This window comes from Clarias gariepinus, chromosome 13, assembly GCF_024256425.1.
Source record: "Clarias gariepinus isolate MV-2021 ecotype Netherlands chromosome 13, CGAR_prim_01v2, whole genome shotgun sequence".
In the NCBI taxonomy this organism is placed as follows: Eukaryota; Metazoa; Chordata; class Actinopteri; order Siluriformes; family Clariidae; genus Clarias; species Clarias gariepinus.
This window is the reverse complement of record NC_071112.1, coordinates 21,314,703-21,340,777: the sequence shown is the minus strand read 5'-3', so window position 1 is coordinate 21,340,777 and position 26,075 is coordinate 21,314,703. Positions and strand designations below refer to the sequence as shown.

Below are 26,075 nucleotides of genomic sequence, written 5' to 3'. Positions count from 1 at the left end.
GAACCAGATACACCCAGTTTAAGCTTTTTGCATGTTTGAGGTAGAGTCAAATGAAAACGTTACACAACAGTTAAACAATTAAACAGTACAACAAAGAAAATTTGACTCACCTTTCTAATTCAATATCATATTAGCAGGGACAAAGTTCATAGGGTATTAGGGTAAATTATGAGCATTTTGTAATAGGACAGATTTTGTATGTATCTGTGTTTTTATATTTTTTAAACACGTTGTTCACACAGTCAGACATTTCAACATCAGACAAATCTTGCCATGGATTTCATTGCAGATAACTTTGTTAAGCTACATCTTTGTTTCTTCAACAATTATTTCGCCAATTTATTATTCCTTTAAAATAACTTTTTTGTTTCTTCCAAATTTTGGCCTATAATGCATTTAAAAGAGACACACACAGAATAACACTTAATGGTACCATAGAGGGGGAGGTGAGGGAGGGGGAACCTTCGAAGGCATCTTCTCTGATAACACCCTGACAAAGAAAGAGATGATGCAAGTAAAAATATGGGTGAACGTGAACCAGGGGAAAATGACAGAGATTGCTAGAATGGTTGGAGTACAAATGTATACACTACACAAACACATTTTTGTCATTTCACGAAATCTTTAAACAATTTTCCTCACTTCACAGAACCTGTTTTGGGATGCATGATTTTATTAAATGAAACAAAAAACTTTAGGAAATGCAAGAAACCATACAGACATGTTTATGCAGTCAAATACAGTGGTTCTCAAGCCCCATACCAGGCAGCATAGTCAACACCATGTGTGTGTAAGCAGTTCATTATTTAAAACATCTAAATTTAGAAAAGGCTGAGAAATTAGCCAGCATGTTAAATTAAGTGAAACTGAGACTCTGTACAGTTAATATTGTTATCAGGACTGGGGCCGAAAACCACTTATCCACACTAAAATGCACATATGGCTCTAAGGGTTAATTGTGTACTTACTAGTCCAGAGTTGTGGTCCTTATGGAAGGCCAGTTTGGAGGAAGGATGGGAGGGGGCATGAAGGGGGTTGCCGGAATAATGACGGGGCACGTGATAAACATGAGGAGGGAAATAAGGCTACAGAAGTGGAGGAGAGAAAGGGACCATGAACAAATGAGGACAGGATGGGATGGGCTACATTTTGCAAAAGCAAAAATGCTAAAAATAAGTCTAAAATAAAGAAAATTGCCATAATCATTTTTTAAAGCTTATTCATTTGGTCATATTTTTCAGTGCACCACATCAAGCCCTATGAGTGTGTTTGTGTGTAGCTTACCCGGTTGTAGAAGGGGTGTTGTGGGCCGGTGAGGCCACTAAAGTAGCTGCTGTGAGTCTGAGCAGGAAAGGAGCCGGTGGGCGAGCAGGCTGCAGGACCCTGGCCAAACACTGAGTGCGGTCGCGCTGGTGCCTCCTGCAGGGGCATTGTGGGATAGCTCACTCCTCCGAGGTGCATCTGCTCCCGGGCATCACGCACATCTTGAGAGAAAGAGAGAAAGAGAGATCATTTCTGATGGAAGATTATAATTTCGACATGTGTTTAAACGCATTCATTTACTCCCACTCATGGTTAACTTTAGCCAAATGAAGTGCAGCTTTTTTAGTAAGTCCTGTGAGAAAGGAGAAAAAAGGCCTAGCTCTGTGGGCTGGTTCTCAAAACAACAAACAGTGATGACCAAACAGTCTCCTCCCAAAAGATTCAGCGGATTACCAGTACAACGTGCCAAAAAAGTCTGACAACTCTTTTTTTTTTTTTTTTTTTCCTGTGAGCAGTAATCATACATTTCAGCTTTGGGAAATAAGCAGTCAAAGTAACTTAGAAATAAGAAGGCAATTTTGAATGATGTCTTGCATCCTGACCTAAGGACAAAAGAACCCTTGTTTCTTTCTCTTGGCTAAATAGTGGAATCGTTTACAAGTCTGGCCAGGGCTCTTGACACACCTCATAGAGGAGATTAATGCTCTGAAACAAGGCACAGAAGCGGATTAATAGTTAATGCAGGGGACACCATATATATCTGGTCTAAACTTGTTGAACCACGAAAAAAAACATAAAAACTTTACAGTGGGTAGTGGGATGTCTGTAAACCTGCAATGATCTCTCGAAGTTTGGGATCTAAGTTGACAGTGCAGGGTAGAAACATCTCGACATCATGGACCGTGAGCACGGGGGTTCGCGAGGACAGGAACACTTCAAAGCTGCGGATGTCTCCATCAATTTCCAGTAAGGGTTCGACATCTTTGGTTGTGGGGATGTTTTTGGATATCCTGCAGCAAAAGGGATAAAAGGTTTAGGCAATGATTTCGGTGGAAATATAATGTCTAAAAACAAAAAAAGCAGCATATCTAAAGTAATAGAAATGCCATCATATTTTTTTTTATTTATTTTTTTTTACAATTTTGTGATGTTCTTCTGGAAGTGTCAGTGCTTTATTACAATCTCAGTTTTTTTTTCTGCTTCAACGGCTGTCTACAGCCAGCTAAGGATAATGTGAAACTCACTGGACATCTATGAATAAAGGAATGGTGAAATAAAGGAAACATGTGACGATGACGGACGACAGATGCGAGACGACAAATAGTGATCCCTATGTGTCGCCAATGCATTGAAGACAGGAAACACAAAAACTACCATTACTCCCGCAAGCTTCCTTTGAAATATTCCTTGTTACGTCATTAAATTTCCTGAGTGTGCCTGATTCATGCCGACTGATGACGCAAGCAGACTGTCGTAATTTTCTTTATTTGCAGGTTTACCGTTATTTCATCTTCATTATGTAATCAGACATGAAGAACATGTTATAGGATTTGGTTTTATTCTAAGTAGAAAGTCTGACAGAATTGAGCGATCTAAGACAGCCTTAATGCCTCTCACACTCGCACCTTCTTAAAAAATACCCAGTAGTAGTAGCTTTAGTAATCATGTTGATTTAGACTGGATGATAAAGCCTGTGCATCAATCTTAAGTTGTGTTGCTTTAATATGTGTGATTTTGGTCTCTACAGAAAGTAGCCTTGAGCTCAGAAAACCACAAAGTCAGGCAACATGTGATAAATCATTTCCTGGCATGGGAGTTACTATCAGATGCAGCTCAAGTTTTGCTTACTGATGAATGCAGATATTTTGTGCGCACAATATTTCTTCTTCTATCTCTCCATCATTATGTCTGTTTGCCATGTGACGGTCAGCCCTACTGGTATTTCCCATGTGCTATCTGGATGACTGGAAAGCTAAGCTTTTTTCTTTTTTGGTAATGGGCACAGACTAGGCACAGTCATAGCATGTAGCATGGCACTTGGTTAAGTAATCCGATTTGATGTGAGCACAATTGAGGTCAGTGGTCAAGCTGACGTGGTGAAGTTGCTACTAGATTCTAAGCACCTGAGAGCAGTGCTGAAGTGAGTCCCTGAAAGTCTCTTACATGTTGTGGGAAAATGTTTTAACTTCGTTTCTCATTGAAACATTGAAAGATGTTACAAACAGTATAGCAATATTTAGTTTTTAAACTGTCTCAAATTACAAGAGTGTAGAAATTTATCATAATTTTAGGCATCATCATTAATTTACAGAAAGCAGCCCATAATAATGAGGTGAGGGGAATTTATACCCATTCATCCTTATTCTGTACTGCTTTGTAGGGTCATGGGAGGCCTGGAGCTTGTGCCCTATGGAACTTGGGGCACAAGGCGGAGGTACACCTTGGATGGGGTTCCAACCCATTGCAGGGCACAAACACAAACTTGCCCACACATAACAGGCAATTTGTTAACATCAATTAGCCTACATTCCATAACTCCACGCACACGGACCCGAGGAAAGATCTCTGTACAATTCAGTTCTCTTCAGAGCACATTAAACTCTCCAACAGCTGTATTATCCAGCGGTGACTGTGTACAACAGAGTCTGTGATCCACTGGATAGAAGAAAAGACATTACATACGCTGGACAATGACTCGTACTGTGCTAGAGCAGGCATTACGGTCAGTGGCTCATCAGGAAATGCCATGTGAGCAGACAGCTGACCTTCTACACAATGACATTACGTGGCGGTGGAGATAGAGATGGGGTAAATGGGGTGATCCATATCAGACACCCATATACGCATATGAAGAGTTTGTTCACAGATAAACTTGAACAACACTGCTGTGAGAGGAGGTGGTAGCCAAGCACATGGTGCCTGTAAGGGAACAGGATCTGGTGCTTTTCCCACGCGCTGTATTAGGCAGAACTGGTAGCTCACTTCTCCTGAAATCCAGCTGGAATTGTTTATTTGGTGTGTGTGAGAGAGTGTGTGTGCATATATGTTCGCTCACAGACAAACAGGAGCCAGTGACGAGAACCTCTCAAGAGACTTCCTCTGTCACAAGACACCACACCACCCAACCCCCCCCGTCCCCCCCCAGCACGCACGCACACACACACACACACACAGACCGATGTTCCTTTACTAGGATGACTCGACTCCACAGTGACCAATATTTTTCAAGAAGTTCTTTTTAGGCACGTAGTTAAACATACTCAAAATATACACCAGACTTTCCAGCAAGAATGTATGCATATACTCCATATTTGGAAAATGATTATCATTTTATTCACACTCCATTCAAAACTTAAAATGCAGAAGTTCTCTACAGACCTTAACCTGATTGTGTACAGTAACAACTTTTTTTTTTTTTTTGCATTTTCTTGTACACAGAATGTTTATCTACTTATTCTTGCACCCATTAACATGTTATGTACATCTATTCAGCAAAAACAAACAGACACATGACATGTAGCTTCACACTGCAAATGAATGTGGGAATAATACAAGTTTGCCATATGCTTCCTTAACATACTGTAACAGCCCTTTCATATGAAATACTGTTTGAACACCAAATTCGTATACTTAACCACTGTTCGCTGCCTGCTTGTTACAGTGGGTTAATATCCTAATGATGATTATGTAACAACCCATTTAAATCAATTGCTCAAAATATGTTAATAATTCCTCAAATTATTTTTCAATTGTGAGTAAGGCAGTTTAAACATTAATGCACATTTCATTTATTGATGGAATGCCAGACTTTAAGCATGTTAATATACAGTACAGTACTGTGCAAAAGTCATGAGCCATCACTCATACTTCTTATACACCCTTCAGACTTTATTTTTAGTGTAGTCTTGAGGAATAGCTCTCATTTTCATTCTACTGCATGTACAGTTACAGAGGAATGGATTTTGTTTGTTAAGCATTTGTTTGTCACATTGACATATGAATAATTCAAGCATTTAAAACAATCTAACAATGAATGAACCAGTAAGAAACAGGTGCAGATGACGACAGATGATCAGGCAGGTGATTAGTATACTGCTGATGCTGAATGCTGAGTTTTTTAACAGACAACAGAAGAAATGAGGTTGCTGCTGAGATTATTACATAAACATCCAACTTTTCAATTGTATCTTTAACCACTTTTCGGCCTGTCACAAAAAAAAAATTGTTTCAATTTCTTAATTTATTTTTTTTATTTAATCTACATAATTACATTTTTTTAAATATTAATAAATGAGGGGTGGCTCAAGATTTCTGCATACTACTGTACTGTTTCACTTGCAAAAACAGGGCCCACATTGTTCACTCGTGTTAATTCCTTTTCTTTCTCAGCAGAAGGTTCTGCCTATACACTGATAGATTATATTTCATGTTACCAAACTCAAAATCCTCTCAATCAGTCCTGAAAGAAAGCAAGACCACCATATCAGTGCATACTGTATCTCAAGAGGGACAATCCAGGTAAGTCAAGATGAGAGCATTGGCCAAATGATTGTTAACGTGAGACGCTGAGAGGGGACAAGCTTCCATAAAGTGTCAGTTGATATCAAAGTGTTGATTGGCTCCTTTGTTATTTTAATTTAAAAATTTTTTTCATTTAATTTGTGTGTGTGTGTGGGGGGGGACTAAACTGTAATGTATTTTTGTGTGAAATCCTTACCCAGCATACACCAAAGTAAAAATGTTTACTAATGAATGATATCCAATAAGTTATAAGTTGTCAGGTTTGGAATCCAAATACATAAAACATGACACTACAACACTACAGTGACTGTTATGCAGAATGGCTTTGGGTAAAAGAAAGCTCCACCACCAAGGCCCTACTATTTTATCTGGCATAAACACAAAATATACAAATGTCTTGACACCTGCCATATCCAAACACAACACCCAGTCCAAAGCATAAACATGCCATCGCAACGCTCTAGTTCTAACAGCTTGAGCCGACAGCAGCCATACTGGTTTAAGTGGGGAACGATTGAAGAAGGGAAGTGGGGAGTGCGTCTGTTGGTCAGTCACTGAGGACATATGGGTAGTTACTCATCTTCCCCTTTTATAGATATGTCAGTCTCCTTTCCTTTTGCACAAGCTTGCTGGGTTCAAAAGTCTGCGATGAGCAGCCTCGTGTCTGACACCTTAGTCACATCACAAAAACTGCTAGCGTATTGTTCAAATGGCTCTCGTCGTTTACTAAATGCTAAAACATGCAGGGCGCTATTTATATTGGCTCGCACCAGTGGAACCCATCCGCTTCAAAAAGACAGCATTTTTTCAGTCAATGCGGAAGAAAAGTTGGCCCAAACATCAAGTGATTTGTTCCAACATTGCTTGTGAGATTTTTTTTTTCCCTTTTTGCTTTGGGAGAGATATGCAAATAACCAAAGGCACCGTCAGTCATATTTCGTGGGAGCGCTGGGATCGGCCGAGAAGCCTCATGTGAAAACAACTGTTGGGGAAAAAAAATGATTTTTGTTCTTTTTTTTATGCAGAGGAAGATAAAAGTTTACAGGCTATCTTGCAGGCATTACATATACAAATAAGACTATTGATTGAAGCCATGTGGTGGCTCTGAGACTAGTGGCGTGGCTGCTTTGGGAGGTTTCTGGCCTGCGTTTCTCTAAAGGCTGATCAATCCTGACACTGACTGAGCCTTCTTTTCTTCCTCCTCTTCCTCTTTTTGAAAAACTCCTACACAGCAGCAGCTGACGGGAAGAAGCATAATTCTCCCACTCATTCCCCCTCCGGCTGACCGATTAACGTGCCACTTGACTTTGCTTCCAGCCACCCTTGTGATGATGGTGCAAGGCAAGTGCCTTTCATTATTTACACAAAATGCCCAGACATGCAGAAAAGCTAACATATTATAAGACAAATATTATAATGAGAATCAATGTAACCACTGCTAAAAGAGCAACCATGGCTAAATTACACGTTGTAGACGTCTGGTAGCAGCCAATGGTGGCCTAGTAGAGGCGGGACTCAGAGAGCAGCTGGCAGGCTGGCACATGGAGCTGTAGGCGTCCGTCAACACTCCCTGGAGTGAGGAGCTGCCAGGCGCTCAATCAAGCAAGCAGAGCAAACATGTTCATGGCTGCACTGCTGAGTCGCAATTGCATGTAAAGACACAGCACTCTTTAAAAAAACTCTCAGTGGGTTCCAGTTCAGCTGGATACACAGAAATGACCAATACATACAAGTACAAACACATCTGAATTCAAGCTTTCCTTTTACTCCTAACCTGACTGGAAACTTCCTTTTATGAATCCAACTTATACTTGGCAAACAGGATTAATTATGCCTGACTAAGACTGAAAGAGATTGGAGCATTAAAGCAAAGGCCACTGGTCAGTAAGGCAAGAGCCCGAAATCAATGCACTGAAATCAAGTCACGTCATTGGTTTTATTACTTAGCACTTGATTTCAGTGCAATAACGTGAAAGCCATGTAATGACGTTTTGTGAAAGAGATTTTGCACAAAAATTATGCAATCGTCATATCATAATAACTATTTTGCTAACAGTCAAGATGAAGTCACATATCAGGAAGACATCCTAAAACACTGCATCCTGAAGAAGGTCAGGGCCAAATACAGGCAAACGGATGTCTTCACTTGTTTCCAGAGAGTTGCTAAAGTGGTAAACAAGATTTCCCTTACTGCGTAAGAAACAGAGACAGATGTTCAGCATGTCCTTAGCCAAAAGGTGGGTGGAATTAATTTGACTTTTGTCACGGTTTTATTGTTGAAGCTGGTAACAAGGAACTTCTCAAGAATCAACTGGTAAGATGTTGTATGGAGATAAAATGGCAACACGTATCACCTAAAATTAACGTTCACTTTTGGTTTCCACTAGAACGTTATCCAGGGATGAGTGCAGCGTTTTCAAATCCTTGTCAGAAAACCATCTCTGACATTTCACACTCCTGTACCATCAAGCACACAGAAATCTCTCAACATAAAACATACATTTTAAGTAATTAAGCTTAAGCTACTGAAATTAACTAAGTAATTTAGCTTAAGCTACTGATACATTATTAATGCTTTAATGAATTGCTTTTAGCAGCTTTAAAAGCAAAACCTTGCCTAGGAACAGAATGACAATTGTTGATAAAAGATCTTCGAACAGCATAAAGATGTCTTTCAGATGGCCCAGATCAACCAGGTCATGATGTCACTAATGTATTAAATTGAACTAAACCAACATATTTGATTAAACTTGGTAAGACCGTGATTAGCAATGCTTGTGATGGTAGCATTGAACATGTTAAGATTTGAATCCAAACACTGGGCTACTGTAAAGAACGGTTGAGAAACAAGCAGACACAGGAACATATTTTTCTAAAAAAAAAAATTTTTTAAAAAGATGTAAAAATTCAAATACCAGAATAGTTGTCTCACAACAAAAATCCATTAAATGAGTTGTTTTATGAGACATACACCAATCAGCATAAAATTAACATCACTGGTAAATAAACTAATGAACTAAACAATATTGATCACCAACTACACCAGCAAACTGATGACAGGATCATTGGCACCCAAGAGTCACCCTTGCCCACAGACCAGTCTGTCTGGTCCGATTCCACAGAAAAGTCCATACAGCATGACACCATGATACACCAGAACACCCAGTGCACCACAGCCCGCTATGCACTGAGCCACAGACAAACTCACCACCAGAATCTCATATCATAAACCACTATAACACTGATGACTCAAAACCCATTTTCTCTCTTAGACACACATGTTAAGATCTCAGAATGTCAGGCAGATATCTGGAAGGCAGCTAAAGTTTTTGTCGTATCTTTGGACTAGTCAAGGAACATCTTACAACATACAAAACCTTAGCACAGCTACATTTCCTGCTCGTTGCCTTGGTCTTGCAGTTGTCTCTTTTATAATACAAAAAAGATCCTACCTTTTCTTTCCATAGATGTTTTTCCAGTGCTCAGATTCTTCTCAGGTCAAGATTGGACTATTGCAACTCGTCCAAGCAGGTCTTTGCCATGTATGCAGTTCTACGACTTTTTTCAACAACCCAAATTTCTCCCACATCACCTCATAACCGCATTTGTGCCAACATCTTTCTGTAGCTGCCTGAAGATAATTAAAAATACTAAAGCTTGCTGTCAAAGCCAAACCATCTCCCACCTACACTTGTCAAACCCACTCTGTACCACATTCTCTTCGCTTAGGCTCAACTTACCAATATGTCTTCTTATCAATATGCTTTTCTCTGCTGACATTACTTCAACCCTCTATAAAAGGGTTCTAATTTCTTAGATCAAGGCCAATTTTGCCTAATATATGGCCTTATATAAAGCAAAATGCCTTAGTATATACTTTTCAGTAACCAATAGTACAACAAAAAAGAGCAGAATGGTATAGACTAATGGTATGGTATAAATGCAAACGTACTAAAATGTCAGAATAAGAGCATTGTGAGAAGCACTGACGCCTTTATGTAAATTGTAGGATGATGTAGAATGTTTGGTCCAAAACAAAAGAACTACAGTGTGTGATTTAATTAATTCTACAATGTTATTTATCTTTTGTTGGTCATTTAATTTAACCGACTGAAATTATGTTTTTTTAATTCAAAACCGATTGAAACTTTGGATAATTTTGATAAATGTACAACTTTTGCAGAAAACACAAATCACCTAAATCTTTTGCACAATACTTAAAAAATACTCTCGTTCAGCAAGATTATTGCTTCTTCGTCTTCTTCATTTGAGTTAATGGGCAGTTGGAGCATCTTCTACCTACTGGACTAGAGTGTGCAGCAAACAATGGGCATAAAAATGAAAGATTAGCACTTTGTACAAGATTTACTGGAATTGGATTAAGAACTGTGCAACCCATTATTGAAACTTCGATGATAGTGTTAAAAGATAGTGTTGATAGTCAGAAAAAAAACATAATCAATTATAACTTAAGTTCTTCATAAAGTTGCATAATTAAAAAATAAATAAAAAAACATCTATGTGGCCATAAGAAAACCACTTCTTAGTGAGACTAATAGCTTGAAGATTGGACTTGGTAGCAATGGAAAAAGGTCATGCAGTCTTACAAGTTCAGACTGAACCTACTGTATTCCAGAACGATAGGCGCATCAGGGTAACAAGCAAAGGACAAAAAAAGGGCTCCCATCATGCAGTGCTCATTTGTTAACCCCCCCGGCAAATAATCTACAACAATCTACCACTGTTAACCCATAACTGCTCAGATGTACAGTATAATAAGATAAAATGGTGTAAACGTACAAGCCTCTGAAGGCAATGTTATGATCTGGGATTGATTCAGTTGGTCAGGTTTAGGCTCAGGAAAGTTATGTGGCAAAAAAGAGAAGAAGTCAGTTTATAAACAGAATGTGAATGGATTAATGGAATCAATCCTTTTTTTGTTTGTTTCATTATGACACAGGCATATTACAGGACTCAACATATTACAGGACTTACATAATTGCACATAAACACACATGAAAATTAAAGCTGAAAGCAATCACACTAAGAGATTTTGCTTCATCATGTGTACCTTTGGGAGAGCAACTGCCTGGTAAAACCATATCCTAATTTAAGCCATGCCATTTAGAGATTGCAAAAAGATAAGTTGATTTAAGCCTAATTTTCTCAGCGCTTGAAGGCTCTTTAAAGAACTGAACCTTACAGTGATCCCACCAAATTAATCAAATACTCATGGTTCATAATGCCACAGAAGATGCAGCGATAAGGATTCATTGTGTCTAGGTTAATAAAAAAATTCAATTCAAAAAAAAATTTTCGTCTTTTAATGCTTAAAAAGAGTTTAGAGATTTGGCCAACTACTAGTGTAAAGTTCTCTCATTTCCCACTCTCGTCATCATCGTTATGATGTCACAAACACCCAAAAGCCTGGGAACTACAAAGAACAAAAACCAATTCCTTTGTGACAGCATGGCTTCAAACCAGCGTTAGATCCACTCTGCTCTCTCCCTCTGTTCACCACGCAGCCTCTCACTTTATTTCTAACTTTCACATTCTCCCACTCCCCAGCTCATCTCAACCATCTGGAGGTCACTCTGCCAAGCGAAGGCTCTGTGTGTCCTCGATAAGTGTGCTCCTTGTCAGAGATCATGCTCCCTTCTATTGGGAAGTAGATGGGCTTTTCAACAGCCTCATCATTTACAGTGCTATTCATTTACAGGTTCACTCCCACCACCAAATGCTCAGCTGCCATACACGATCCAGAGGGAGAGGCATACAGCGCAAATCTCTCAGACTTGTTCAAGACAAGCTCACTACGTGAGGGAAATATGGAAACAGCACAAAGGCGGCGACGAAGAAAGAATCTCTCAGCCGAGGGCACAAAAGTTCAAAAGTGGTGAAAAAAAGGAAGCTGTTCTCTTTTGTTCAGGAACGATATTTAAAGCCTTATTAGGCAGCAAGCAAAAAGAGAATTGAACAAAATGTGCTTCAGGAAAAAAAATGCTTTTATCTCTGACGGTAATTGCAAGCAAAATTACAATAATTGGTCCAATTAAAGTAATCCTGAATGAACAGTATGTCATCTTAATGTTTCTGTACTTGCTAAAGGAGTATTTCTAATTAGCTCTGATTGCTGTGCGCAGATTCATTTCAAGTGTCATTAGTTAAAAAGTTTGGGAGAAATCGTCTTTAAAGCTAGCATTTAGGGCACAGCGCTGAGTAATTGTCCGCTGAATGAACGAGCAATGTGGGAAGAGTGACAGGAGAGAAGACGAGCTATCTGTACAGGAGGACAGTTTAAGCATCCGGAGGTAGATTAAAGCTAAAGGAGAGTGTGAGTATGAGGAAGCCATGCCAAGAGACGGTTAGTGAGGTGAAGACAAAAGGCGAGGGGGCATGTCCTCTTTCCTGAGCTTTCACACTCACTCCTGTGTGTGAATGGTTGTGTAGGAACGTGTGTCTCCAGCTCTTCTAACAGTTAATTAACAAGGGGCTCTGGCAGTATGGGAGGTGTGCGTGTGTGTGTGTGTGTGTGTATATGAGGGGGTGAACGACATATGTTAGCAGCCCATGTCAGGTGTGTGCATGAGCGTTCTTGTGTGTGTGTGTGTGTGTCAGGAGGGGAGGGGTTGGTCTGGGCACAGTGCTCAGCCCGTGCGGGTTCCGTCAGGCCGTGCTGGCACGCTCAGGACACCAGATGTCGGAGCAGAGCCGGCTCGGTGGGCCACACCTTTCAACAAGCTAAAATCGGAGCACAGCACCAGAAATAACCTCCCGCTGGACCTGACTCCGCTCAAACACTCCACACCAGATCACGGCCACCAGCCGTCGGAAGAACTCTCACTTCCTCTCCACTAGCGCGCCCGATATGGGCTTCCGTCTGTTGGCGGACCTACTTTATATGGTCCGAACGTAATTACGTTCTTTCCATTTGTCCTCCTGAGGTGCGGTGGAAAAGAATCAGGTGAGCGAGCGAAGGAAATTAAGCTCCAATATCATTAGAGCAACAAAGGCCAAGTGTCGATGTGCAACGTTTGACAGCTATAAATAACAAGGAAAAACGTGTGCAACGTTTTGGGATTTGTTTTGCTCTTAATTTCTCTAAGTGTGCTGGGGCCGCTGGAGCACTGACTTGGCCTCCTACGTGCAATTTGTAGTTTTCCCAGTAGAACAGATGAATCACACTGGTCAGGGTGTTTTTGTGTGTAGGTGCAGACTCGGCCTGTGTCTCCTGAGGACACAGCGATCTTTGTGCTTAGAGCTGCCCCCCCCTAACACACACAGTTTCTAAGCCAGATTACTTTAGCCTGCACTGCCTCTGCGTTAATCATAAAAGAGCCTGATGTTATTAACAGATTATTCACATTCTGCAGCAGATTAAAACACTGGTGCATTGTGGGAGAGAAAGAAGTCGTTCCCATGCTAGGAGCACCACTACACATTGTATAGACTTACAGTATCTATGAAACCCACAGTAATACACCACAAAGACATTATGTCTTGTAGCATAACCGATAGCATCAGGTCTAAGTAGCTGGACCACTTCTGGGTGTGCACTTTTTTGTTGCAGTAAGGTGTGTGTGGTTATGTTCTGCTACTTGTGCATATTTCATGCACTCAGCATCATGAGACATTTTTTTTTTCAGAAGTTTGAAAGCACAGCGAGAAGTACATTAAGATCAAGGCGTGATACTTTGTAGAAATGCACGAAATCGCCTAAAGGCTTCATGACTTATAATCCACTTTGAGAGAACAAGGTCAGTAAAAGGGTATTTTATCACTTCTCTTTTCCAGAAATCAATGTGTGTGTGAGAGAAAAAGGGAGAGCGAGAGAACATAAAAACAAATCTAAACTAGGCAATACGCCCACATGCTCTCACACACAGTATGTCCTCTTCCCAAGCACATGATGCGTCCATCAGCCCCCTCTTTCTCACCCACATGCGCACACACATAGACACACACAAACACGAAACAGAGAGAAACCACATTGTGAGTGCGATTCAGAGTGACAGCTGACCTATGAATCGCTGACTCACTCTTTCACTGGTCCTTCAGTAACGTGCACTCTGATAGGCTGACGTGTCTGGGTCGACATACAGCCCTGGGGTGTGTACGGAAAGTTGACCTCGCAGCCGTATGGGCAGTGGTGTTTCACAATGGCCCTACACACAGGCCGAAAGGGAAGCAGGGCTCTGAGACAGACTGCTTGTGGGTCACTGTCTTTCCCGTGAAGCTGACCGCAGAATGACAGTTGAACATGGAAGAGATGAGAAGACGGGAAGGATTAAAAAAAAGTCCCAATTTTACTTAAATGTGAGAATAGCAGCCGGGGATTCACGAAATGACATGAATCGTGTCTCTAAAAAGAACTAGAGAGAGATAAAACACCAGTTTGGCCACGTGACCAACACGGGAAACCAAGGTGAAAAAAAATGCATCAAGAAAAAGTTGACAGTTTATCATCAGGAGACAGATCTGGCACAGATAAGAACGCAACATGTCAGCTCTCTTTTTAGCTTTCTTAAAAAAAAAGAAGAAGAAAGATCTGCAACTGCTGATGGTTGTGTTTTAAAAAAGTATGGAACATTTATAAACTTATAACATTTAAACAGGTGTCCTTATTACTGTGTCTTTAAATCTTTTTTTTAATGACCTTGAATTTAAATGTCTGAACCTCTTTTTTTTTTCCATGTGAACACACCATGTGCCATGTGTTAAAGTGTACAGGAGATAAATTATGGCATCAGCTCAATATATACAGCCTGATATGTTTGAGCCAGAAACTAATTCTGAAACTAAAGAAGGAGAGAATAAGCCAAGAGTCCAGAGGCCCTGGGAGAAATTCTACCTTATGTCTTAATCAGACAGGGGTAAGACAGTAATGTTCTCTCAACGCTTATGACTTTGACGGGGATGCAAATTCTCACAGAGAATTATATATTTACACAAGACGCTGGTGGTAAATTAATTCTATTCAAGTGAGTTTTATCTGTTTCTGGCATTGTCAGCTGGTGCACACAGGGTAATACGTATAGTAATGCAATTCCATAAATCAGGTAGAAGGTTTGAAAATGTTATTTATATATATATATATATATATATATATATATATATATATATATATATAAAACCAATTTACATATTTATTTTAGATCATTTAGTAAAAAAATTATATCTTTTGACACACCAAGACTAGATATTCAAATATACAATTTTGTATCCAAATGTATAAAAAAAATAAACAAATACTTAAATTGTTGATAAACTCTACATACCGTATGCATATACTGTACTGTATATTACCTGTAATTAATTGCAACCTTTTGCGATAAAATAATCACACAGGTCCATTCAGTGATTAAAATTTTTATGTGATTAATTATGAACTTTAATAAATATTTATTAATAACTTATGGTATAACCTTATCATGGGATGCCCGTCACTGTAACCTCACGCCCACAAGACTGCACTGTCCAGCCTGCAACCTGCTAACGATACGCTCAATTAAAGTGCTCAGTGACATCATGAAAAATATACTTCAATAACAGAAAAGCTTTGCGCGAACTGTGGTAACAAACAGGGTCACAGCTCTGGACCGGACGGAATAGGCGTGGATATGTAAATGAGTTCATGGTAGTGACATCACAACTCTGAGAAGGTTACAATGTAAGAGTTTACTTTAGTGCATTAAAGTCTTTTATTTAATCTCTTTAACAGGTGGGGAGATGGGGGAGGGAGGAGGCGAGAAACAGGTGCATTTATGCATTACAGGAATAACATGGTTCAAGAACGGAGAGAATGTGTGTGTGCGTGTGTGTGTATGTGAAAGAGAGAGAGAGAGAGAGAGAGAGAGAGAGAGAGAGAGAGAGAGAGAGAGAGAGAATGATTCAGGCTGTGTAAGAGGGAGCAGATGCTGACACTGAGGTGCTCTGACACTTCCACAGCCTGGGGAGTCACAGCATGCTAGTGCAGTGTGACAGAAAGCAACCTTTAAAGGCCAAGCCCTGAGCAACCGCAGCAACTGCCTCACATACACACACTTACAAACACATACACACACACATACATACATACATACATACATACATACATACATACAGCCCTCATTCTACCCTATGCATTCACTAGTTTAAAGTCAACTGCTTCTCAATGATCAATACAGTAGTCTACAAGAACACTGGATTTTTCTGTGATATTGTGTGACATTTGACACGTAAAGCCTGAACAGAAAAGGGCAAAACCCATTACTACACTGAAGGGCCTCTTCCAGGTCAGAAATGGTCCAGACAATGAACAAAATATCTCTACTGCCACCTTTAGGTCAGAGGAAGAGGACAGTGTGGCAACAGATGTTTATTGGAGCCACTCGAGCTGTTAAAGCCTGTGACTGCTGTGAACTTGCGTGTCGAACTGAAATTTAACTCGTCGTAAGTGGATGTGTTGATTGGGCTGTTAACAGCTATTTTGAGCAGACAGGATGGTGACAGTAACACAAGCAGTGTACAGGAGTGGCAGGGAACCTGACCTCTCATAGATGGTCTTGAGTGGGACCTGGTCAGAGACGATGTCATTCTCCTCCAGGAAGAGGATGAGCCAGGATGTCCGGTATGGCCATTCCTCAGTTAAGTTGATCCATGATGCCAGCCGGTCCCAGTTGAAGATGATCTGGTTGGCTCGGAGAAGGCGCCCTGTTGTGGCATAGATATAATCAGAGTATGATTTTCACCTTCAAGAAAAAAAATGCAAGATTAATATGAACATACTACTGAAATAAATTTGTAGTCTTATTTAGAAAACTGTTAAAACTTCTGCACTTTTATCTATACCTTTTTTTCCCAGTAAATCCCTTGAGACAGTAGAAAAGTAATAATAGAATAGATTTATGAAATATTAATGGATATTCATTCTTTTTGGGGTCTGGAGGCTGTTCGTTTTACCTTGTCTTTGCAGAAAAAGATATTATAATACAGCTCTCCATACTTTTCAAACTTTATGGTTAAGATACATCCACAATAAAGCAAAAGTACGCTAATTCAAATATACCTTAAGATCCAAGTATTCAGCATTTTGGCCTAATCAAGCTACAAAAAAATTATTTGCCAAACAATTTGTTTGGCAAATAATTTTTTTGTAGCTTGATTAGGCCAAAATGTTACATCATTAAAAGGAAGTAGTGCACACAACTTTTCTTTGTTTGTTCATGTGGCTATAATATAATATTAACAAATAATATACAATATTAATTCAATGATATAGATACAATATTAATATTACAAAATATTTCAGATTTCACAATTAAGATGTGATTGCCATAACCTGTGACTGATACGATGTTGAGGAGTCTCCTCATGGTCTGAGGGCTGATGTCACTAAACCAGTCCTCAGTAAGAAGCAGCTTGGTCAGATCAAAAGACATCTGACGCGTGACTGTACGCTGCATCTGACGTCTCCGATATGTATCCTGCACAATTACAAACAGACAGACACACTTTAGCACAAAGGCAAAGTCTGGAACTGTTTATAATTAACTAATAACAGTAGGGATATATATGTTGTATTGAAATACATTACTCTCATAAAAAGACACAAACATATATTATATTAAGAGTTTAACGTTAGGAGTCTTAAAAAAAAAAGTCGAGAGCAAAAACATAATTAACCTTTAAAACTCAAATGCCCTCAACATAGGATTTGCCATGACAGAGTTAAAAAATAAACAACTGCTTATACGGAAGTCCTGTTGTGTGTCAACAGGGGAGGCTTCAGACACCAAACTGTGCATTTGAGTTTTCGGATATGTCAAGTAGAACCAAAGTTGTGCAAAAATGTCACTCTCACCAAATGTTTGTATTATTATTACTTTCAGTCAAAAACAACCATAAAGCATGTAAACATGTATTTGTGCTATTTTTTGCCTATGTGACATTCTTTGGGTTTTTGGGGCTCTGGGTTTTGAGGGATACATGCAGTAACTTTTTACTGAATTCGTCTATATTTTACTAATCAAAGTAAAATATAGACGAATTCAGTGATTGTGTGGAAATTAGCTCTTTATCTGTTTTGACACTCTGAATTAAAAAAAATAAATCAGACTTTTTAAATTAATACAGTACTTAAAGTTATGCCCAAAAACTCAACTAAAATTTAAATATGACTCAACCTCTTCTCTAAACAAATTCATAGAAGCTGCTGAAATGTATTAGAAATGTAAAATATAGCATTCTCTACACAATCCCCTGCTACACAAGTTCCATTAGGCTTATTCCCGCATTTCACTAGGGGCTTGGATTCCATCCAGGTAAAAAAGTTTTCTTCATATGCCAGAGCCATGATCAGACTGCCTGCTTCACTTCTGAAATGCTGGCCTCCAAGAAACTTCTTTAATGGCCCAAACATGCGCAAATAACTTGGAGCGAGGTCAGGGCCGTACAGGGGATGTGGCAATAACTCCCAGCCAAGCTCCTGCAATGTGCAGGTGGTGTCCATGATTGTTTCTGAGACACCTCGGCTGGGATGGTCATTTTTGGATGTACGATCTTCAGAAATCCATCTATTCTAGATTCATTATACAAACATTTTAACATTTCCAACAATATTTCATTTTTCTTTTACTTTTGATAAGTATGGCTTACAGTTCATAAAAATCGAAATCCAGTATCTCATAATACTAGAATAGATTATTTAAAATTTGAGTAAGTTACTATAAAGAGTGAAGAGGCATAGAAACCAAGTTGACTAAGAAGTTTTCACAGTCGGTGATGATTTGGAGTGTCATGATACACTCAGAGCAAGATACAGTAAGAAATAACCAACCCAACAATACAGTCAGGTTGAAGGCTGCTATCAAAGCAACTTGGTCTATTGTAATGCCGCAGGCTGATTGTTATTTCACATTAATGCAGTAATTTTGTGTTAATTGAGCAGTATTGAGTGCATATATGAAAATATGTTTTCTTTTTTGATTGATCTTAGGAAATTCTAACATTCTGACACACTGGAGTTTTGATTTACATCATCTGTAAACCATAATCATTGAATTTAAATAAAACAGGAAGTTTTAAATGATGAAATGTGTAATATTTAATTGGCATTTAATGAATCTAGCATATATGAGAGATTCACTTTTTAAATTAAACAACAACAAAAAAAGGATGCAATAATCACGATAATCACTGATTTAATCCTTGATTTACATAACTGTACTGAAATTTGTCACATAAATCATAGCATCAGGTATATTTACATATATAAAAAAAGAAATACAAAAAAAAGACATTGATAAGATGCCCACATCTATCTCAAACCTGTCTCTATTAACCCCACTAAACTTTAAGTTCACATCAGTTAAATCTGCAAAAATTAGGGAGAGTCAATGCATTCCCCTTGCTGTAATGTCTGAAAATGACTTGACGAGCATCTTGTAAACGGGCGAAACATGAACTTCCACTCACGAAAAACAAGGATGACTGCCAGGCGTGCCAGTGGAGGAGGCAGCACAAAAGGATCATGTCCCCGAAAGCCGAACGAAAAGCGGGCTGATAAATCAGTGAGGCAAACAAATGGGGCACTCGCTGGGCAGGCAGCGGAGCCATTTAGCCTCCCACTAGACGCCGGCCGTGCCAGAGCTTTGTCACCAAGCCCCACTGCTGCTGCACCCTGTCATTAGGCAATGCCATCTCAGCAGGGAGGGTAAACAGACATTAAATCAATTACAGACGCTCCTCGGCGACATCCAGGGGCTCCGACAGCATCCCTCTCCACATTGCCAGCCTCATGGAGAACACACAGAACAACAAACACAAGCACAGCAACAGCGTGTGCACCGCATGACTTACTTCAGAGGACTAGCGTGATGTTTATATCTTGTTTCTTTGAAGGAGAAATATATTTGCATGAGGTGTGCTCACAAAACTACGATGGCTCACAAATTAGATTTTATTCCATGAACCACTAGTTTGGTGATGGGGTCCAAATACATATATATATATTATTTTCAACTGAGACTTACCCTCCTGTTTAGAGTCGATTTACTGCCCTGCTTGGCCTGCTCTCCAAGACTGTTCTGTGACTGAAACTTTTTGTCCAACTCCTCATGCCATGCTGCAGGAACCCAGAAGCACAAAAAGAAAAAGTAACAAAACCTTTATTACATTATACATGTTTTCAGATCATTAAAAAGTCGTAGCATGGGCCGGCTATTCTTCACATCAGCCATGTTTTTACTGCTTACCCTCAGCAGCAAGCAGATCTCCGTTAGTTGGAGCCGCCATGCAGAGCTTCTTTGCTGTGCTGAGGCCACGGCTGTTTAGGAAGACAGGCAGGTGCACTATGTTGCGCATGTAGTCATGGCCGTTGATGTTGGAATCACGCAGCACACTGTTCAGGTTCTGGTTGATGGCTTTAATGATGATGTGGGGGTCGCTCGCAAAAATGGAGATAAAGGGGCCCTTGGAGAAGAGAATCCTCACCTGCAGAAGATGAGATCCTTTAGAACACGTTCCAATCATGAATTTTACTTCATTTGAGTGTTTTCCCTGCTATAACACACTCATCACGTAAATCAGGTGAAAAGGGGGTTGGGAAGTGCTGCGCAGTCCAGGGCTAAACTAGACAGCATTTAAGGCCAGCACTTATGAGCCACTTTGATTTTCTACTAATGTGTACTATCTAGATATGAGATTTGGTATGTACAAGTTTAATATGAACTTCAAAGGCTTCAAGACTCTGAGAATATAAGTAGTACTTCATCACATGTATTTATTTGTCATAAATTTTTTATTATTATTATTGAGATAGTAAAGAAACATTTTAGATTTTCCAATCAGTATTCCAACACAAAATTTAAAGTAAGCCAAATAATATGTGTATGACAGAAAATAACAAAAAAAAGCGTTTTTTTTAAGTAAACACTTAAAAAAAAAAAGGAAGATGTTGGGTTTAGCATAAAAAGATCTGCAGGTGGTTCTGCAGGATGCTCAGTAAATTGTACACAAATTGTACCCGACACTAAAGAGACCTAAAAAGCATTGTAACATAGTGACTTTGTTTCATTAATTACTGTTTATTGGTTCTGTTTTGTTTCTTAAGGCATCCTTGCTCTGCAGCATGTGCCTAAGACTTTTAGACACTACTGTATGATGAATATGATGAGTATGATGATAATGGCTAATTTTCATTTCATTTTCAATACAGCTTGTCCTTAAGCCAATATATTCATTCTTGCATAACAAAAATTAAATAAATCCAAAATATACTACTGCTCTTATTTAATGTGACATTTACTACATCGTACAATAATAATGATTTGTGACAAGTTGTGACACTTATTATTTTCTGAAATCAGCAAGAGAACCAGCATCTTACCCGTCTGTTAACATAAAAAATGTCCTTTTTGCCATTCAGATAGGTTATTCCTGCACATAAAATTTATTCCTGCACATAATGTGCATATTAAAACACAAACTGGGCGTTTATCAGAACAGGACACCGAACATAAAGGCCACTGTCTAGTGAAGAAGCTCCAGTCATGAAAGCGACAGGGACTTTTTAGACTCATGAGAGACTTGAGCATGGCCAAGTGTCACAGGACACAGATTTGTACACTATTTAAAAAGTTAATTACTGCTGTCTGCTGCCTCAGGCTAGTGACTAAGCTCAAATATTTGTTTATACTGCATTGGGCCACAAAAACCTTATTGTCTCTTTTCCATCATGCCATAATTCTCCACAGGCCATTTTCATTCACAGCACTATGCAAATCCTCTCTGTTATGGAACCTTAGAGCCAGCAAGCTAAAAAACATTCAGCTTTCGATAAAAATTCAATTTTTGAAATTCTATTAAAACAGGAGGCAAAAGAAGGTTAGAACTTATAAGTGATGCGACTAAATGAGACACAAAGGGGTCTTTGAGGTTTCAGGTGCTCTGTAAGGAGGGAGATTTCATTAGCACTGAGCAGGCTGCCAACACAAGGGGATTATATCCTCAAATAATAACTTTTGGCTGCAGCAAATTCTATTACTCCCGGCCGAAAAGAGCAATCTGAACTTTCTGGGGTGAACTCTGATAGCTACAGTGTGTAGTTCTGCTTTGTTAGTGAAAAGCTGATAAAAGTGTTTACCACCGTTCAGTCCGATTGAAAGTTGTTATTTGTGCTTTTTGTTAGGTGCAGGAAGATAAGGGAATAATGGAATTGATTAATAACTAAATTTCTAAAATGTTGTTTCTTGCAGAACTTTCTGCAAGAAACAATCTGTCCAAATGCAAACACATACACACACACACACACACACACACACACAAACACACACACCGTATCCAGCATCTGCAGCACTTTATCTTGTTCACAGGAATCCAGGCCATCGATGATGACGACCAGACGAGTCTGATTCTGAGTGAAGCCATCGATGGTCTTCGCCATTTTAGCCATGAGCTCCACTTCACATTTCAGCACCTAGCTCAAGTCAAGATAGCCAATTAAAAATAAAAATGGCACCATTAGATATGAACTCATTGTAGTTTAGTAAAGCAATTAAACAACAAATGTACACCAATCTACTGTAACATTAAAACCATTAACGGCAGTGGTTCCTTTGGGGTGGAGGGTGGGTCCTTCATGAATCGGACTTGTTTGTTTAACGCATCCCATGGATGCTCGATGGGACTGCAATCTGGGAAGTCTGAGATAAAGTCAAGGGCCTTGGGCTCTTTGTCTGCTGGACCCAGTGTACAGCGGCTCTAGTATCTTTTGCTTGTGCTTTTTCAACGATTTGTGCTGCATTGGCTTTTCTGTTCATTAGACCAGATGGGCTAGAATTGGTCTCCGTGATTATAAGTGAGTCTTGGGTGCCCAAAACCTTGTCACAAGTTTACTGGAATACAATTGATAATGTAATGAAATTCACCTGCCAATGATTTTAATGCTCTGACTGATTGGTGTTAAAAAAGATTTGACAGTCCATAACCCAATTCCAGTGATTTTAATGTTTTCTTTGCTTGATGCAGCCCAATAATGTGCCCCTTTATAAAACAGCTTTTTTGACCAGGTAGGCCTTAGAGCTAGGACATTAGTTTAAACCTGTGATTTACCAGGCAGGTACTAGTTGGCCTAACGAGTTCAACAGCTTTGTTGTATAAGCAAGAGTACTATACGAAAAAATTATATTGTAGTATTTAAAAAAGGAGCAGACTTAAGACAGTATCAAGTTAAAGCAGTTAATGTTGTTGTTTGTCTTTCAGCTGCTCCCGGCAAGGGGTCGCCACAGCGGAATATCCGGTCCGCACAACAAGTTGGCACAGGTTTTACGCCAGAGCCCTTCCTGACGCAACCCTCGCATTTTATCCAGGCTTGGGACCGGCACTGCATCCAGTGGCTGAGGGGTTTGGGCACTGGCTGGGAATCGAACCCGGGCCTTCCGCATGGCAGGCAAAACACCTACCACTGAGCCACCAGTGCCCTTAAGTTAAAGCAGTTAATATTAAAAAAAAAAAAATTATTAGTATTAAATGAGTATTTAAATTTCACCTGTCAAAGATGACTGAAATACACAATCTCATAAACCTTTCTCTGGCTCTGTGTATAATAAATGCAAACTCCAATTACAACCTTTGTATGACTTGTACTGTATGTATCACACACATTTCCACATCTTGCCTACCTTCATGAAGCCCTCGCTCTTCAGCTTGTGCATGCTGTTAGCGGCGCTGTGTAGCCTCCTTCTCTGCGATCGTAGCACAGAGTCGGCCACCTGCCACCAGGTCCTGCAGTTGAGCAGCAGAGCGAGGCCCACCACACTGGCAACAGCCACTAGTACCGCTTTTACTGTCACGTTAGCCGAATCCACTTTAAATATAGCCAAGAGGGCCATCCCTGTCACGAGGCATGCCAAGGTCAGCGCAAACAGAACAAAAGATGGCACGCAGCACGTCTTTTTCCACTTCTTTCCTGAAGATGGAGGGAAAGACCCAGAGACAAATGCTGTAATTCTAAAGCAAATGGCCAGAAGGGTTAATGTGTCTGAAAAAAGAAAGAACCCCTAGCAGGTACGATTAGAACCACCATTCACTGTTACCAAATAAGGAGAGTCTGTAGCACCAATTAATGAATGATAAAAAATTTAAGTGGAATTAAAGCAATCAGTGTCAAACCTTGTGTTTCATCATTTTTAAAGACTCTGAAGAGTCGAGTGGCCAAGAAACCAAATTCCCTTTCGCATGCATCTGACAGGGTGGCAATCATTTCAGCCATGGAGGTCTCCCCACCCACACTCGACAGGCGGTTATAGTCTGTAAACAGAAATCTAAAAACACACATGCACATAAAAACACACAAACACGCACACAAATATGAGTAGCTTGATATTTTTGACCTCAGTAACCAAGGATTCAATCCTTCAGAAACACTGCATAATTATAATTAAATAAGTGCATAGCTTGACTAATCCTATATTAATTAGTGTTGAACACAGTGGTGGCTCAGTGCTTAAGGCTTTGGGCTACTGAACATAGGTCATGAGTTGAAATCCTAGCAACTGCTCAGTTGTATCTTGTCTCAATTCTAAGACGCATCAGAAAAATGAGCAAATGTTAACGTTATCACAGCTTGCTTACTAAAAAAATGCTTGTAAGCAATGTGATGGCTCCATGTACAGTACCTGACAGGCAAGGCCTTGGTAGTCTGCTCAGGAAGCTCTGGTGGATTGACAAACATCAGTTTGAGCAGCAGTTCTAGGTAGCCGATGTGGCGCGCAAGCCTGGTGCTAATGAGCCACGCCCAGCTCCAGCTTTCACCCTCTCTACGCCCGCCAAAATACACCAAAACTACAATAGGAAACAGTACAACACATAAATTCTGGCTTTAAATAAACAAGAAATAGTCTCCAAGACAGATGAGCAGGGACAAGTTTAAAGAAGTATTCAGATATAATATTATACTATTTTGTTGAACAGTATTACATCTTAGTCTAAAGGTACAAACTGCAATTCCTTAGCACTATCCATCAGTCTTCAGTTACTATAATACTTCATCTAGTTCTATAGTTCTTCTAGTTATTATCCTGTTTAACTTGTCATTTAAACTGTCATGGAAATCAGCCTTGACAATAAATCACTAACCGAGTGAATAACATTGATTATCTTATGACTTTGGCACCTGTCAGGGATGGGGATATACAGTATCAGGCAGAAAGTGAACAGCCAGTTCTTGAAGTTGATGTGTTGGAATCAGAAATAGCAAGTGTAAGGATGTGAGGAACTGGAGGTCTGTGTCTGTGTTAGAGCATCTCCTAAACAGCACTGGAAAAGTAGGATGTGAACTGGTGACGGAGTCATGGGTGACCAAGGCCCATTGACGCATATGGAGAGAGAGGGTTCACCCGACTGGCACAAATTGCTAAATTAAATTAATGAGGTGTATGAAAGAAAGATGTCAGAGCACAGCTTGTCTATGGTGACCCTTGTCCATGAATAAAAGCACCTACAATGACCTGTAAGCATCAGAACTGGACCGTGGAGCAATGAAAGAAAGTGGCCTGGTCTGATGAACCATGTTTTTTTCATCATGTGGATGGCCTGGTGCATGTATGTCACTTTCTTTTAAAAGAGATGGCACCAGGACGCACTATGAAATGAGGGCAAGCCAGCAGAGACAGCATGTTGCTCTGGGCAGTTGTCTGCTGGGAAACTCTGGGTCCCTCATGGATGTTACTTTGACCACCCACCGAAACACTGTTGCAGTCTTTCATGATGGTATTCCCTAATGGCAGGGGCCTGTTTCAGCAGGATAATGCACTCTGCCACACTGCAAACACTGGTCAGAAAAGGTTCAAAGTGGCCTCCAAATTCCCCAGATCTCAAACCAATCAGGAATCTGAGGGACGTGCTGGACAGCAACTTCAATTAATGGAGGCTCCTTCCCACTTTTCAACTTACAGGACTTAAGGAATATGCTGCTAATGTCAGAAGCCAGATACCACATCAAATCTTTTTTTGAATTGGCTGGTATAAGCTGGTTGGATGCACAGGGGGACTTACATGATATTAGACAGGCGGTTTTAATATCATTCCTGATCAATGTACATGAATAATTTTAAGCTCCAGGCCTCAAAGACATAGGCAAAAAAATAACTTTACAGCTCCAGAGTTGCGCAACAGAAACATGTTCGTCCTATCTTTCAGAAATCACAAGTTCAATTCCTGGGCGATGTTACATGCATCCGTAGATGGGGGTCTAGAGAGATGCCTGCATTCCCCACATCAATCACAGCAACACTAGCCAATGATGGGAGTCT

The 26,075-nt window shown here is 39.8% G+C and overlaps 1 protein-coding gene across 9 annotated transcripts in view; it reads right to left on the bottom strand.

Annotated features, from left to right (window-relative positions):
• Positions 1 to 26,075, bottom strand: part of kidins220a (kinase D-interacting substrate 220a) — a 65,662-nt gene that overhangs the window by 16,209 nt on the left and 23,378 nt on the right. For 4 of the 9 annotated variants that reach the window (XM_053509285.1, XM_053509288.1, XM_053509287.1 and 1 more), the window contains 12 exons: positions 24,441 to 24,606; positions 23,935 to 24,086; positions 23,445 to 23,731; positions 22,100 to 22,240; positions 20,019 to 20,256; positions 19,797 to 19,888; positions 17,105 to 17,249; positions 16,314 to 16,476; positions 2,095 to 2,273; positions 1,285 to 1,484; positions 969 to 1,085; positions 434 to 490 (listed from right to left, as the gene is read on the bottom strand). In XM_053509285.1, coding sequence (XP_053365260.1) covers positions 434 to 490; positions 969 to 1,085; positions 1,285 to 1,484; positions 2,095 to 2,273; positions 16,314 to 16,476; positions 17,105 to 17,249; positions 19,797 to 19,888; positions 20,019 to 20,256; positions 22,100 to 22,240; positions 23,445 to 23,731; positions 23,935 to 24,086; positions 24,441 to 24,606 — 1,937 coding nt within the window. Of the gene's footprint in view, positions 1 to 433; positions 491 to 968; positions 1,086 to 1,284; positions 1,485 to 1,865; positions 1,969 to 2,069; positions 2,274 to 16,313; positions 16,477 to 17,104; positions 17,250 to 19,796; positions 19,889 to 20,018; positions 20,257 to 22,099; positions 22,241 to 23,444; positions 23,732 to 23,934; positions 24,087 to 24,440; positions 24,607 to 26,075 lie in introns of those variants that run through there. The other 5 variants (XM_053509289.1, XM_053509290.1, XM_053509291.1 and 2 more) reach the window with 3 other exon arrangements.